Here is a 13,997-nt window from a genome sequence, read left to right on the forward strand (position 1 = left end):
GCCTGTTCGATGCGCATTCCCTTGTTCCCCCCCCCCCGCGTCCCAGTTGGATCAAGAGTTTGCAGCATGTCTTGCACCTGCATCTGCTCTCTGCCACAGACAAGAGCGAGAGTGCAGCCCTCAAGGTCATTCGGGTTCCTTTCTACACTAGACCGATCCCCCGTCTCTTTTTCCTAAAACTGCCAACCGGTTTCCTACATAACGGGCATCGTTCCCACCAATTTCTTATTCTCCCTGAACCCGCGGCCCCGACACATCCAGGCCCGTAGTTTTCGACCATCACCGGCTTCGCAGCGAACCGCAGAAAATGGATCGCTTCCATCAGAGTGCGTGCCGCCGAATTCGCCCACCTCTGCACTGCTGCTGACCTCTGGTATTTCACAGTCAACCCCTTCGCCAAGCGGGACTCGCACAGCGCCAACTCAATCATCACTTACAAGGTCCTGACGCTCGTCACCTGGCTGCTGTCGGTCGTCTCGACCGTCTACTACAACTTTGAGGCCCCGCATGACGGCCGCTACCATGGCGGGACTATCTGGCACCAAAACTACCACCACTACTCCGGCTTCACCCTCAATTCGGTCATTGCCTCTATTTACTGGTACGCTTCCTCAGGATTCGCCTGCTCCCTCCCAATACCCCAAACAAAAAAAAAAAATTAAAAAAAATACTGACATTGCGCTTCTTCTCCCCCCTCTTTCTCCCCGACATACAGGCTCGTCCTCCTCCTCCTCCAACTAGTCTACACCACGCACCTCTTCTCGTCCACCCCGGAGACGGTCAACGCGGCCTGCTCGGTGGGGTCGCACTTCATCCTCAACAACCTGCTCCACTTCGCCTTCGTCATGCTCTTTGTCCGCTCGCACTTCATCTGGGCCGAGATCATGCTCATCCTCAACTTTGCCAACCTGACGTCGCTCTACTTCCGCCACGCGACCGTGACGCACCGCCCGCACCTGCTGCTGGTCCACTTCCCCGCCGTGTCGGGCCCGCTGGCCTGGACCTTCGTCGCCCTCTACTGGAACGGCGCGATCATGGTCCCCCACCAGAACACCCTGGTCGCGCGGATCTTTGCCAACGTGTTTGTGTGGGCCATCTTGGGCTACGGCATGTTCTTTATCTTGGCTTACAAGGTGAGAAATTTATTTTCTTTCTTTTTTTTTTCTTCTTCTCCCCTAAGGCTTGCGGAGTGGTGGCCGGGCTGACATTGGATCATGTAGGACTACACCATGGGCTTTGCGCTCAGCGTGCTATCGGCTTCGTTGGGCGTCGCCCAGTTCTTCCGGCAGGTGATTGCATTCCAATGGATCTTTGCTTTCACCATCATGGCAGTGTTGTTTGTATCTACCGTCATTGTGGCCGTGCCGGCTTGGGCTGGAACGAGGCAGCGGCCCGCGGATGCCGAGAGGGCGCCGCTGCTTGGGGAGAGCTAGATGGGCTTTGCTTTTGGCTGATTGCATGCTCAACTGAAATTCCCCTGGGAGAATAAAGACCGAGAGATATGGAGATTGAGAGGTAAAGTACCTGAGGGTGGTTGGAGGAAGGACAGGGTATCACTTAATTATGCCGGTGGAGGAAAGGTACAGGGTCAAATCGCTTGTTTGCTTTGGGTGTCAGGACGCAATTTCTGCTGGAGGAACGGGATATCGGGTGAGATTGTATCGATGGCCGTCTGGAATTCCTTGTTTTGTAAGTCGTCTCGATTGTATTCGTCAATAACTAGTGTCGTGTTGCTGGTTGGAGCACAAGGGTTGGGAAGATGCTCCTTTGGAGCTTATCGATAGCTGATATATGACGTAGTCTGCTGATAAGATAGCGAGAACCTTCTGACAGGGGTCCTGATCTTGAAGTCGAGGAATCATATCCCAACAACCAGAACGATGCCCTCGGTGATATGAAACAGAGCATCCAAAGAAGCCCTAGAGATTGGATCCGAGAGGGCATATCTCTGTATCCAAAATCATGGTTTGACGGTGAGGCCTGGAGTTTTCCGGCATACTACGGCTCCAGAGCCAAGCGCTATCTAGCAAACAGGGGTAGGAGCCCGCTCATTTTGCCCCGGAGCTCGCATTTTTCTGCGAGATGGACCAGCGCGTCGTCGCGTCGTCGTCAACATCTTACCATTAAACCGATCAAACGGCAAAACGGCCAGAGGATGCCGCCCCCCATCCCGTTCCCCTTTCCCTTTGGGATTCGAATTGGCACCGACATTTGTCACATACCCCGCATCGTGCAAAGCTTCTACAGCAAGACCTGGCCCAGATTTGTCCGGCGAATCCTCACCGAAGAAGAGCTGGCCAATGCGCGCCCGGCCGTCACCGAGCTTCTAGGCGAGCATGAGAGTATAATCGCCGCGCGACAGCAACCAAAAGGCCCTTACGAAGGCCGGGGTCCAAACGTGGACCCCAAGAAACTGGATGCAGCCGCTACGTTCTTGGCCGGCCGGTGCGTTGCTCCCGCCCTTGGAATGCCACTGCTTCGATCCGAATGCCTAACATCTGCTGCTTCTGTTTTGTCCGTCTAGGTTCGCAGCCAAAGAAGCCGTCATCAAGGCACATCCGCACATACCGACGCTGTCGTTCCGCCACATCGTAATCATGAACATGCAGGGCGCGGTCCGGACTCTCGACCCCCGGGCTGAGAGTTGTCCTCCCGTGGCATTGCTCAAGACGCGCGAGCTCCTGGGGGCCAGCGCCAGGGACCAGACGGCAATGTTGAGCATCAGCCATGATAAGGACTACGCGACGGCTGTTTGCATTGGGTTTGATCAACGGATGGTGGACTGGGGCGGTGCATGGGCTGAACAGGACCCAGAGATCCTCGCGGTTCCCGAAGCCCCAAAGGCCCCAGAAGACAGGAAGGGTGGAAAGGGAGATAGGGCCGAACAAGGCGATCAGGAAGAATAAAGAGGTGAGCGGCACGCTGCGGGACACGTCGCTGTAGTTTCCCATGGATATCTATATAGATGCACGCTTGCAGGTCGTAGTTGTAGGATGTGCGCTGTTAGTTAATCGAGAGACTCAGCTTATAAGACCACATGTCGGAAATCGACTATCAACAAATCAGCGAAGTGGCTGATGCACAGGTCGAGTGGCGCAATGGTAGCGTGTGGTCCTCCTATTCGGGAGAATCAGACTGAGGTTGTGGGTTCGAGTCCCATCTCGATCGGCCTTTACCTTTTTCCATTTTCGTGCCGTATGCAGCCCTTTTTCGTAACTGTTCGCTTTGTCCATCATTGTGAGGGTTCTCAACCTGATCGGATTTTATAACTCGATGACCTTGATTTACAACTCCCCAACATGTGAGCGTTCTACTTAACAACAGACGTAGTCAGCTTGACTCTGGAACAGAACGAAACTACAAATCTGAGGCCACAGCACATAATGTCAGGGTTGCACGAAAGTCAAGCCGCGGAACGGCAACAAAAGGAGAACCACTCAAAAAAAATGAAGGCACCACCTGTCAGCAGCAGACGGAGCATGTCCCACGATCCACCCAGGGCTCGAACCTGGAACCTCCTGATTACCCATCGTAGTCAGACGCGCTTCCAATTACGCCAGCGGACCTTGCGAGGAGCTACTATTGGAGCTGCTGTGCTGTCTCGTTGTTGATGGGGCCGCTTCGGCGGTCTCGGGATGTGGATTGTGGGAGTCTCTGCCCTTTGACGACCCACCGGGGTCCGCATTACGCAGCTTCCGGGTCCTCAACTCTGGACTCCTAGTTGAACTGGAGAGGTCATTGAACTCCGATCAAGCGGTGTATAGAAGTTGCTCGTTGTGTTCCTGAGTCGACTGAACTTCACAGTCCAGTCCCCGATCTGATGTTTAAGACGGGGGACTTGGGTACGCCAGTAAAATAGGATGCTGATTCGGTCAGTGGTACTGATATATCCCGAACCGTGAGGCATGAATGCATGACAAGGAAAATCTGCACCAATTTGACCAGTTGCGGATCGATCCATATCAACCACCACTAACCGCCCTCTTTCCCCCAGCATCCTTCACTCACTCCAACCTCAAAGCCGCCCTGAACTCCTCCAGCGTCACGCTCTTCTCAACCACCTCCGCCTTCTCCCCCTCCGCCGCGGGCGTCTTCCTCTCCAACGTCCACACCTCCTTCACCCCAAACCCTTCAAGATAGTCCAACCCCCTGAGGTAATTCGTCGCAACCTGCGCGATCCCGTGGCTATCGTCCGACATGGTGAACCTCCCGCCCATGCGCAGCCACTCCCGGGCGATCTCCGCCTTGGGGTAGGCCTCGGCCAGGCCCTTCCTCAGCGCGCTGGTGTTGCACTCGAGCCAACCGCCGTAGGCCCGGACGACCTCGAGGTTGCGCACCACTTTCTCCCAGACGCCCGGCCACGCGGCCCGCAGGTCGCGCCCGGGGTCGGCGCTGAACAGCCGGATCAGGTCGAAGTGGCCGACCACGCGGGGCCGCAGCGCGCGCAGCATGCCGTGCTGCTCGTCAAAGTAGCGCGCGAACAGCCGCTCCTCGCTGCCGCCCGCCGCCGCGACGGCCCGCGCGTACAGCGCCCCGTCGAAGTCGATGGGCACCCCCGCCGCGTGGTGCAGCGACCCGATGAAGTAGTCCACCGCCGGGTGCGCGGCCAGCGACCGCACCAGCGGCCCGTACGCGTCCGGCCGGATCCATTCGCCTTCGAAGCCCACCAGGATGTGGATCTGGCCGCTGTACTTCTCTCGGAGGCGCACGGCTTCGGCGAGGTAGGACTCGTGCCGGGGCAGCAGGGCGGCCAGGGAGGCTTCGGGGGAGGGAAGGAGCTTTGGGGGGGAAGCGGGGTGCAGATGTTAATGTTTGACAAAGATCGGATGAAGGCAAGAGGTCAGGGTGAGAGTGAGGGGCGAAGGTGAGGGTGAGGGTGAGGGTTGTTGCGGCTCACCTCTTCTGGGTACAGGTCCGACAGGTCGGTACGGGGCATATGCTCCGTCAGGCCGATTGTTTTGTAGCCGACCTTGACGGCGTGCAGGATGATGTCCTCGAGCTGGTCTGTGGCGTGGCCGGGGCAGAATTGGCCCGAGTGGGAGTGCATCGTGAAGGCCATCTTGTGGGCTGTGAGTTATTATGTGAGATGGCGTTTGGGCTTTTGTTGGGCAGATTCCAAATGTGACTTTTGAGGGTTCCAATCTTTTACCGTCGTCTCCAAGCAGATGGGTCCATTAAAAGATGAGTCAATAAATCTCTTGGCTCTAGCAACCGTAAAAAGGGGACGTCTACTTGTGCGAGATAAACAAAATGCTGAAGCAAACGCCGTGCCAGGGGCAAGTCTGGTTGCCTAGGGTCAATCGCGCTGCCCCCGCTATTTCGCCTCGTTAATAATCTTATCGCAACGACCTAACAGCGAACCCCTTTTCTCGACTTGGAGAAATCGACCGTATCCCTAGATGTTACAATCGTATCGAGCCACACTCCGCTTAGTAAAGCGGATTAGTATTATTAAAAAAAAAAAAAAAAAAAAAAGACTGGTAAAAAAGAGAGGACAAAAAAGGAAGTGGATGGAAAAAAGAAAGGAGCTGAGAATGAGAATGAGAATGAGAAAAGAAAGGAGTGGTGGAAAAAAAAAAAAAGAAAGAAAGAAAGAAAGGGAAGAGAAAAAGAAAGAAAGAGAAGAGAAAAAGAAAGAAAGAGAAGAGAAAAAGAAAGAAAAGGAAGAGAAAAAGAAAGAAAGGGAAGAGAAAAAGAAAGAAAGGGAAGAGAAAAAGAAAGAACGAACATGAGAAAAAGAAAGGAAAACCGAAGTGCCAAGGAAATACCCTAGCCGTATCAAAAGATGCTACTTGGGGCCGTTTTTAACCACCTACGGTCAAATTGGGGGAGGGGGGGGGGGGGGGTTAGAAATGTAAATATGACCAAATCCTAACACACTCTCCAGGTTAAGAAGGACAATCAGCACAGAGTTCGCGTTAGCAGCAAGTATCGAAGAGAAAAGTTGCTCAAGTCCGTCACATCTGCCTCGCACGACCCATCAATACCGACAGCAGACATGGACCTTCTCACCTGAGTTGCCGGTTGCTGACAGTCTTCTAGCCACAAAAACATGGCAAGACGAAATGGGTGACATGGGATTAGGGGCGAATAGGTGGCTCCTAGTATATGACCGTGCCTGACTGCGAGTTATTCGACCATGCTCTACTGGTCTACACACCATAAGTTCGATGGAGCAAGTCGGCTCTAGCATGTTGAGGTTCTTCTTTACGGTCTAAAAGGGTGCCTCCTTGTTGTAAGGGCTAAGCCAGATAGTGTTGATCAACGATCGACGTCCGCCGTGCCCGTGAAGGCGTCCTTGCGTGGCCGTCACAAGTTTCCGTCAGAACGTCGATGCGGCATTTCTCGGTGACTCCTAGGTCGAGATTCAGTAACAGCGCTCGCGCATGTATACGGCCGTGGTGAACTGGCAGCGTGAGGTCCAGAGTCGTAGTCTTAGGGTTCCAACACCACCCGTCCAGCATGGTCATACGCAGTAGCCTCGATGCTATAATCTCGGTTCGCCTCAAGCGTGGTGGGCAACTGTCCATCTTTTCACTCGCTTGTATCCTTCCTTGTAAGCTGGGTCCCGCGGGTCTGCACCAAACCCGTCATCGAACCCCCTTTCCAGTCCGTTACTTTGTGTAGCCTTCCCGAGACGCATCAACAACAGCAACTAAGCCCATGGTGTCGAGACTAGCGCGAATCCGTGCGAGAGACCCCAACTTTGCGCTTGGTTGTGTTGGTATTTCGATGGCTAGAATGCCGAGTTTAACGGTGCTGTTGAGGCTGGTCCCGTTGGCGGGTTGAGGGGACGATACCATGGGTGTTCGAGGCGCCCCAAGACTGATGAGGATGCTCCACGGCTGGCCCATTTTCTTAATAGACTCCTCGCAGCGGAAACGCAGTTCCAGGGTCGCTTCCTGCCGGCCTTCGAGCTTGATGATATCCCGTCCCCACCTTGCGACACCTCCTCCTGTTGACCGGTCCGACTTGACGCCCTGCTACACTGCTCTTGCCGAAAGGGGCTGATCATAAACCTTATCCCTTCATCCTCGAATGGAGGTTCCGTATCTCCCGGAATTCGTAGTTCGTTCACCGCATGGGTATCTTCTGGTCCCTTTGTCGCCTACCCCATACCCTTACCCCTTCCCTGCCCGGTCGACATGGCGAGATAGTCAGACATATTCATCACCGGTGGGAATCAGTAGGCACTGGAAGCTGAGAAAGAAGACATCCATTCTTATATCTATCTTCCCTATCCCACCATCCACAGCCACGCGGCTGATATGCCATCTCCCACTCGGTCTCACACCCCGCTGACGACATCTAGCAATCAACACAAGACACAGCCGCGTCTCCAAAACACCAGACACGCACACGAATTCTTTAGCCAAATCCAGTCGGCAAGAGCCGCGAGCAGGAGAGAACTGCGGCGAGGCCAGGCTGTCTGGCATCTTCAAGCCTGGCAGTAAAGCAGACAATACACAGCCACCTCATTCAGCCTGCAAGGCTGGCAACGGATAGACAGCCTGGGGGGGAAATGTGGCAGCAGCCGGGGGAATGCAAAATGGGGCGTCGTTCAGCCAGACCGGGCTGGTTGTCTCATCCCACCATTCGTTCAATACTCGGCTGGAGAGACTCCAAGGCGAGGCCAGACATCCAGTGTCAGAAGATGACAAAGAGCCTAAACAGAATCGACATCAACCCCCCCTTGACAAACACAATGGGCATCGGAAGAAGGGGAGAGCATCACGGCAACCAAGTCAGCTGACACATGAGAGGACAACAGCAAACCGAGAGCGAAGCAGACAGTGCTAGTCAGGCCAGGCCAAGAGAGGAACGGTGAAACCACCGGACACGGCAACCTTCTCGAAGCCTTCTCCACCACCTAACGAGCAAGCGAGCGGACAGAAGCGGAAAGCATCAAGAAACCTTCGATCGCGTCCGTCCGCAATCTTCATCTTGCAACCGGCCCTGTCCCTGCCCGCTCACCACAGACGTCGAGCAGAACAAGACCCTGCCATGCCCTGCCATGCCATGCCACGCCAGTACTTCCGCAAGCATCCGATCGGGGAGGGGGTGCGATGTGAGATCTCAGATCTTGCATGCTGCATTGCCCGGCATCTGGGATGCGGTGGCATCCGCATGCTAGGCACAAAACAGCAGAGGGCGGGCAGGGACAGGGCCGGTTCCGAGTCGCGTTCCTTTTCGTCCCATCTCTCAACCCTTCCCCTTTTTTTTCTGGGGATGCGTCTCTGATCTTCTCGAATTCTGGGAGTTGGGATTGGGCTGAGCTGAGCCGCCGTTGCAATAACCCTCCCGGAAAGGGTAGAAGGGTGATCAAAAGGAGGGTTGCAGGTAATGCAGACAAACGGCAGGAACACATGCACAAGGGGAGAGAGACAGACACAGACGGGGCGAGGGCAAGGTAAACCTGCAGAGATCATCATACCTGCCTGTGCGGCGACGGGCTGGCCGCTGAGTGGCGAGCAAGAGAGGTGGCGAGACGTGATCGCCTTTCTCAGGGTCAGATCAGATCAGGTGAAAGGACCCTTTCTGCTGCGTAGGCCGGCTAGCCCGCTATGCGACTTGACGTTGCGTGGGATCGGATGCTTCTCGAAGGTGGCTGGCCCCCCCGGCCGCCCGTTTGTCCTGCGGTGGCGTTGCGAAGCATTGAAAGACGGAGTGGCCGAGTGGCATACGGGCTCAGTCGCCAGCCCACGGGCAGGACGGCAGCTTTCCCCTGCGACTGACCCGAGCTCACGGGTAAGAAGGGTAGCACCGGGCTGCCAGCAGGCTACGATTGGATCGGCATGTAGACATCCAAAACACGGATCTGGTCTGGGAATGCCGTGTGCGCCTCCCTGCCCACGAACACGAGAGCCTCACTGATTTAGCAGCCGTCTTTCCCAAACCGGATCGAGAGGTCGGTAGGGCTGCTATGTGGCCGGCGGTGGTGGCCAGGCGCTGTATCCGCACTTTGCGCGGTCAACACTCCCATCTGATCCGGGACAGCGAGATGGCAAATTGCCACTACGAAGGGAGAAGACGACTCAGGAATCCGAGACTCGGCCGTCTCTCCAAGGAGACGGGTGCAAGGTCAGGGGCGGGACGGCAGAGGCAGCACGACGGGCTGTTCCTGAAGCACAGCGTCTGTGTTGTAAAAGAGGGAGGACAAGTTTCTGGACCCAATCTTTGTTCTGCATTCTCCACACAAAACCTCGAATCTGCAGACGCGGCTGGGGAGTCATAGCGGACAGGATGCAGCGTTTGGATGGAGACCAAAAACCCCCAATCCCACGATGCTAGTAGTACTACGCTTTGCATACGGGCTAGCACGATCCGACGCTGCGATGAGAAGGGCAGGCTTCTAGAAGAAGGCTGGTGATTCACCACAGGGCCATCCCAGCAGCTTCACATGTGTCCATCATGCGGCCAGCAACTCGCAGGCAGGACAGTGATGGTAGACTGGGGAATATGTAGCCCTTGAAACGGCAGGGATATTTTGGCAGATGCTCTTTTTTATGCGGAGGCCACGAGCGGTTGTGCCAGGGGAGAGCAAAGTTCGGACGAAAAAAAGGAAGAGATAGAGGGATCTGGGGGGGGGATCTGGGGGCGGAAATGGCGGATAGGATAGGCCAGATAGGTTCGACGGCAGAAGAGATGAACGTTGTTTGATCAACGGGCGACTCTGGATGACGTTATCCCGTCCGCGTAGAATCATTGCGGGGATGCCCCTGCTTGCCGTCCAACTGCTGGCTGTGGTCTTCCCGTTGTTTGGCGGGCGCGGCAGCGGCAACGTCTGCAGGGCACAGGCCGACTCAAAACGCGGACTGTATCAGTCCACGACGGCCGGCCGCCAGCCTGCCCGTCGTGCTGTGCGCGCCGTCACTTGACTAATGCAGCTCTCACAGCGGTCAATGGAAAGGGGATGGTTGGGCATGGTGGGCATGATGGGTCGACGACGCGACCAGCATGGCCATTTCGTTGTTGCGATGCAGGGCGAGTCATAACATTGCTACATTCGGAAAACGGAACTAGTCCATCTCCCAGGATCGGAAAACCCACCCTTGAGATGCAAGACTAGCGTAGAAGCTCTCAGACGTTGGTCCAGGGTGCCGCGTCCGACCCAGATCGATCGACTCGGAGAAAAAGCCAATGTTTTAGAGGCGTCCTAGCCGTGAGCTACGTGTAGGCTGCCCGTTAAGGTTTTGTGTCTGAGCCCGCCGCCCAGGACGAACTCGTCGTCAACATCTGTTCAGGGCTTCTCGTCGACGGCAGCCATCTTGTCGTGATAAGTGGTAAGGTAAATGTAGGTGACTGATGCCAGTCTTCGCAAGGTCATTTTTTTGGTTCACTGCTGCGCCTTTTCCCCGCGATTGGCTTTAAGCAACTCTCGGAATACCACCCAACCCTCTTTCCCCGCAAAACCCCTTGACCTTAAGCTTTGAAGATCGGGCAAGTGCCGTAGAGGCCGAGAGGATGGAACTTCAAGCGGAGGATACTGCCGCATTAAGCCTGTGGCGTACCGCCGATTGCCACCTCAGCACGAGGTCGACAAGGGACAACTGCAGCCGGAGCAAAGTATCACCGATTTCTTTTGCCTGCCTACCTTACCTTTTAGCGACCAAGGGAAGGGATGCCTGCCGCCATCGCGCGCTTCAACGGTCAGCGGTAAGCTAGGTTTGGCGCTTGACCGCTCCGAGCGCATCGCGAGCCGCCTCCGGGCCCCTGCCTGTCTCGCGATTCAGGTTCGACTGAGACGCCTCCTCTGCATATTCGAAAAAGCCACCCGGACCATGGTAATACTGCCAATGGGCACGCGATTGCTGACGAGCGGCCTTGTCAGCAAGTTGTCTTGGTTACGGATGGCTTCAGGTCGAGACGGTTTTTCATCTGCCGGGGTTGCCTAGCTGCAAACGCTCCTCCTCCGAGCCATGCGCCTCCTGGTTGTTAATTGCTGTTTAGTCGCTGGCGTAAGGCGCCTTTCTCGGTCAAGCGCGTCTAGTCTTTGTCATACCGATACAGGAGCGAGTAATAGAGGTTGGTTGATGTCACAGAGGCGACGCTAGATATTGCTTCGCAATAAAAGCTAATATAACACCGCTCGCAGCTTCCGGTGATATACATCTGCTGATGCGCCGGGGAAGCCAGACAAGCTCTTGTCAGACAAGATCAACGGCGCCTAACCCCTGTCAAAGGCTTGACCTGCCCAGTCCGTCTGGTTCACGTCGTGTCGGGCCGGCTCTGTTGGAGCGCCTTTCCGCCCTTGAATCGAGGAGGTAGCAGCCGCCGGCAGGGGCCAAAATGGGGGCGAGGTTAGGGTTCTCCAATCCGTCCAGCCACTCCTCACGCCTCGCGGCACGTGTTTTTAATATGCACATCTTCTCCGTTCTCCCGGCATGATCGCCACGCGTTCAAAGCCGTAGACTTTAGACGACGCCATTGGCGGCGCGCTCCTGGGTCATGTGAGTCCCGCAGTTGTCCACCACTTGACAGACCCCTGCGTGTTGGAGATAGATAATGACGATAGAGGTGAACCCCGGTGTCGATATGAGGTTGCACCACGCCCACGTCTTTTGACCAGGTTTCCCAGCTCACCGTACCTGCTTGACACCTGCAGGTCAGGAACCATTGTGGGCCGGCGCTCCATCGAGTGATCGCCCTCTGCCGTTCCGCCGCCGTACCATTCCCCAGGAAGGCATCCGTAGAATCTAAGGTAGCGCCAAGGCTATGTGGTTGACTCGTAGTGATGTGCGGCGCCGAAACCATCGGGTCTCCCAGGACCGTCGGTCGCGAAGGTGAAAGCTGGCTGCACTCTAAGGGGATCCCTCCTCTGTACCCCATGATGCTGCTGAATCAATGCCGGGGTCTTGGCATGGGGTACGTTTGTTGTGGAGAGCGTCCCATCACCAGAAAGGAAGGTGAATCGACGCAATTGTTGAGGGCCCGGCATCCCGACTCGACTTTTCGGGTCGTGCGGGGCCGGTGCTAGTGGGTTTGCTAAGACGCGGTGGAAAAGCGGTCCCCATCCCGTAGAGTGCCGCGGAGTGCGTCAGGAGATGATATATTGCCCCCCCCCCGGGACCGATAAACAAGGCTTGCATTGCGCGGGGCAGGCACCTGGTGCAGGTTCGGCCCAAAGCGGCGTAGTAGACGCCAGGCAATCTAAGATGCCAGATTACGCCCATGTGGCAGGGGTCGCCGGCAGCTTTGAGGGTTGGCAACGCCTACCACAGTCGTGTCGACGTTGTATCGTCCTCGCGGCAGCCGGGCGGTGGGGTACAGCGGAGACTTTAGGTCGGGAACTGCCGATGCCACCTGCACAGGGTGGGTAGCCAGTGCTTCCACCTTCTCCTGCCTTCTCCGCACTCATTCTGCTTTGTGGTACCAGCACAAACTGCGATGTTGTGGCGAGGATGAGACCGCGAGTGTGGTTGTGCTCCCGTGGTCCCCGGAAACGCTGGGAGCCAATGTCTCTTTCCTTTCCCATTCGGGGTTAGGGTGGGAGGCTGGTGCTCCTGGGCATCCACACGCTGAGGAGTTTCACCCCTTCGCCGAGACGAGAGGGACATGGGCCCTAGCGGACCGGACATGGTCGAAACATTCTGGAAGGAATGGCCCCGCCACGTGGAAGCCACGGAAGAACGGAGGTGGTGACCCCCAGCATTTCGCAAATCTCATGCCCCAACTGAGCAAGCAAGATTTTGGGCGGTGTTCTTCCGGGCCCACGCGCTCGGATTTCTGGGGTTCGGACCGTGAACGAGTAATGGCCCTTGTCCTTGTCTCATGCGCGGGGCCGATGTTGTGCTCTGCTGCGCCGTCGAGCCACTCTCTGGACGTGCAGGCCAGATGGTGTGTGAGTGCGGAAGGACGGTGAGAGGTAAGAGAAACACGGCAATTCCCACATCGCGAGCGGACGGGGTTTCGGGGCACGCTCCAGTGATGGGGCGTTGTCGATGGAGCTGATTGGATAGGACGTCGTCGCGCGCCCAAGTTGGCGCGTGGGTCTGACAGGGGTGTCGGCGAATCAGAGGCGCAGCGGCCGCTCAACGGTGTGGGCGCGATCTTGCGTGCATGTGGAGTTTCGGACCGTCGGCCGGACGGCAAGATGACGATGACCTTAGTGCTTGCCAAGCCAGCCCGATCTGGTGGCGCAGAAACAAGTCCTGGACTTCCTCTTTCGCTCACTAGTAGAAGAAGCGCGGCACCCACACAGTCAGGAATTCTGACGGCGCTTCATGATGGCCAGCTGACTTCCTGTGGCAGCAGGATGCCGACATTTGGGCTTCAAAGCCGGAGAGCCGTACGGTGACGGCGGTTCTGGTGGTACGTTGTGGCGTTGGTCGACGCCGGGCTTGTGCAACGGTTGACGGCACTTGCGGAGGAGGGTCCCGCGCCGTGTGTCCGCCGGTACCAGCTTTCCACCCTGTCCGAATGTGCGCAACTGAACACACCGGAGAGTTACCCCAGCTTCCAGGCAGCTCGGAGGTCCCCAATCACGAGCCGCAGACCGGCACAGTCGGATTGTCAACACACAAATCTCTGCAGCCTGCCGATCCAGGTACCAAAGGGAAGCAAGCTACGGAAGCCGTGTTCAAGCAGACGTGTAGAGCAGGCCGAAAGGTCGCAACGGACTCGGGGGTGGTGAGCATCGCATGCGGTCGGCAGTGCCGGGCACGTAAGATGGACATGATGCGAGGCGCTATGGTTTCGCGGGGGAAACTTGTCATGTGTGCTGTCGGCAAGACACCAAACCTACATGCGTGTGCTTCAGAGAGCAGAAAGCCACTGCCGGAGCGCAGTCACCGTCAACAGATGAGTCTGCATGGTGTTTTGGTCCCAAGCGGGAAGCTTGAATGCAGGTGTTAGATTGGGGCTGAGCGTGATTGGCCCCCGGACGCCAATTCGTTTCAATTCGCCTTGCCGTCGAACTGGGCGAACAGCTAGTCTCGCCCTCCTCGCTGCTATCTCGGCCGATAATTGACGACATAAGGTTTCCGATATTGGCCTGC

The 13,997-nt window shown here is 56.4% G+C and overlaps 3 protein-coding genes and 2 non-coding genes across 5 annotated transcripts; 3 read left to right on the plus strand and 2 right to left on the minus strand.

The window, feature by feature from the left end:
• Positions 1-307: 307 nt before the first annotated feature.
• On the plus strand, positions 308-1,433 carry MFIFM68171_06838 (uncharacterized protein; the record flags this gene model as incomplete). Its single annotated transcript, XM_071062258.1, has 4 exons — positions 308-326; positions 385-601; positions 716-1,133; positions 1,221-1,433. 4 exons carry the CDS (start codon positions 308-310, stop codon positions 1,431-1,433), a joined length of 867 nt encoding a protein of 288 aa, XP_070918359.1.
• Positions 1,434-2,155: 722 nt separating this feature from the next.
• MFIFM68171_06839 (uncharacterized protein) lies at positions 2,156-2,906 on the plus strand (the record flags this gene model as incomplete). The annotated part of the gene is made up of 2 exons (XM_071062259.1): positions 2,156-2,445; positions 2,525-2,906. The coding sequence occupies 2 exons, from the start codon at positions 2,156-2,158 to the stop codon at positions 2,904-2,906; spliced, it is 672 nt and encodes a 223-aa protein (XP_070918360.1).
• A 178-nt stretch (positions 2,907-3,084) lies between these two features.
• On the plus strand, positions 3,085-3,168 carry MFIFM68171_t83. Its single transcript is given in 2 exon segments — positions 3,085-3,120; positions 3,133-3,168. It is a non-coding gene; the product is annotated as a tRNA-Arg (tRNA).
• Positions 3,169-3,487: 319 nt separating this feature from the next.
• MFIFM68171_t86 lies at positions 3,488-3,566 on the minus strand. The gene is given in 2 exon segments: positions 3,488-3,523; positions 3,530-3,566. It is a non-coding gene; the product is annotated as a tRNA-Arg (tRNA).
• Positions 3,567-4,004: 438 nt separating this feature from the next.
• MFIFM68171_06840 (Histidinol-phosphatase) lies at positions 4,005-5,059 on the minus strand (the record flags this gene model as incomplete). The annotated part of the gene is made up of 2 exons (XM_071062260.1): positions 4,005-4,778; positions 4,898-5,059. The coding sequence occupies 2 exons, from the start codon at positions 5,057-5,059 to the stop codon at positions 4,005-4,007; spliced, it is 936 nt and encodes a 311-aa protein (XP_070918361.1).
• Between the last annotated feature and the right edge of the window lie 8,938 nt (positions 5,060-13,997).

This window comes from Madurella fahalii (assembly GCF_045866475.1).
Source record: "Madurella fahalii IFM 68171 DNA, scaffold_3, whole genome shotgun sequence".
In the NCBI taxonomy this organism is placed as follows: Eukaryota; Fungi; Ascomycota; class Sordariomycetes; order Sordariales; genus Madurella; species Madurella fahalii.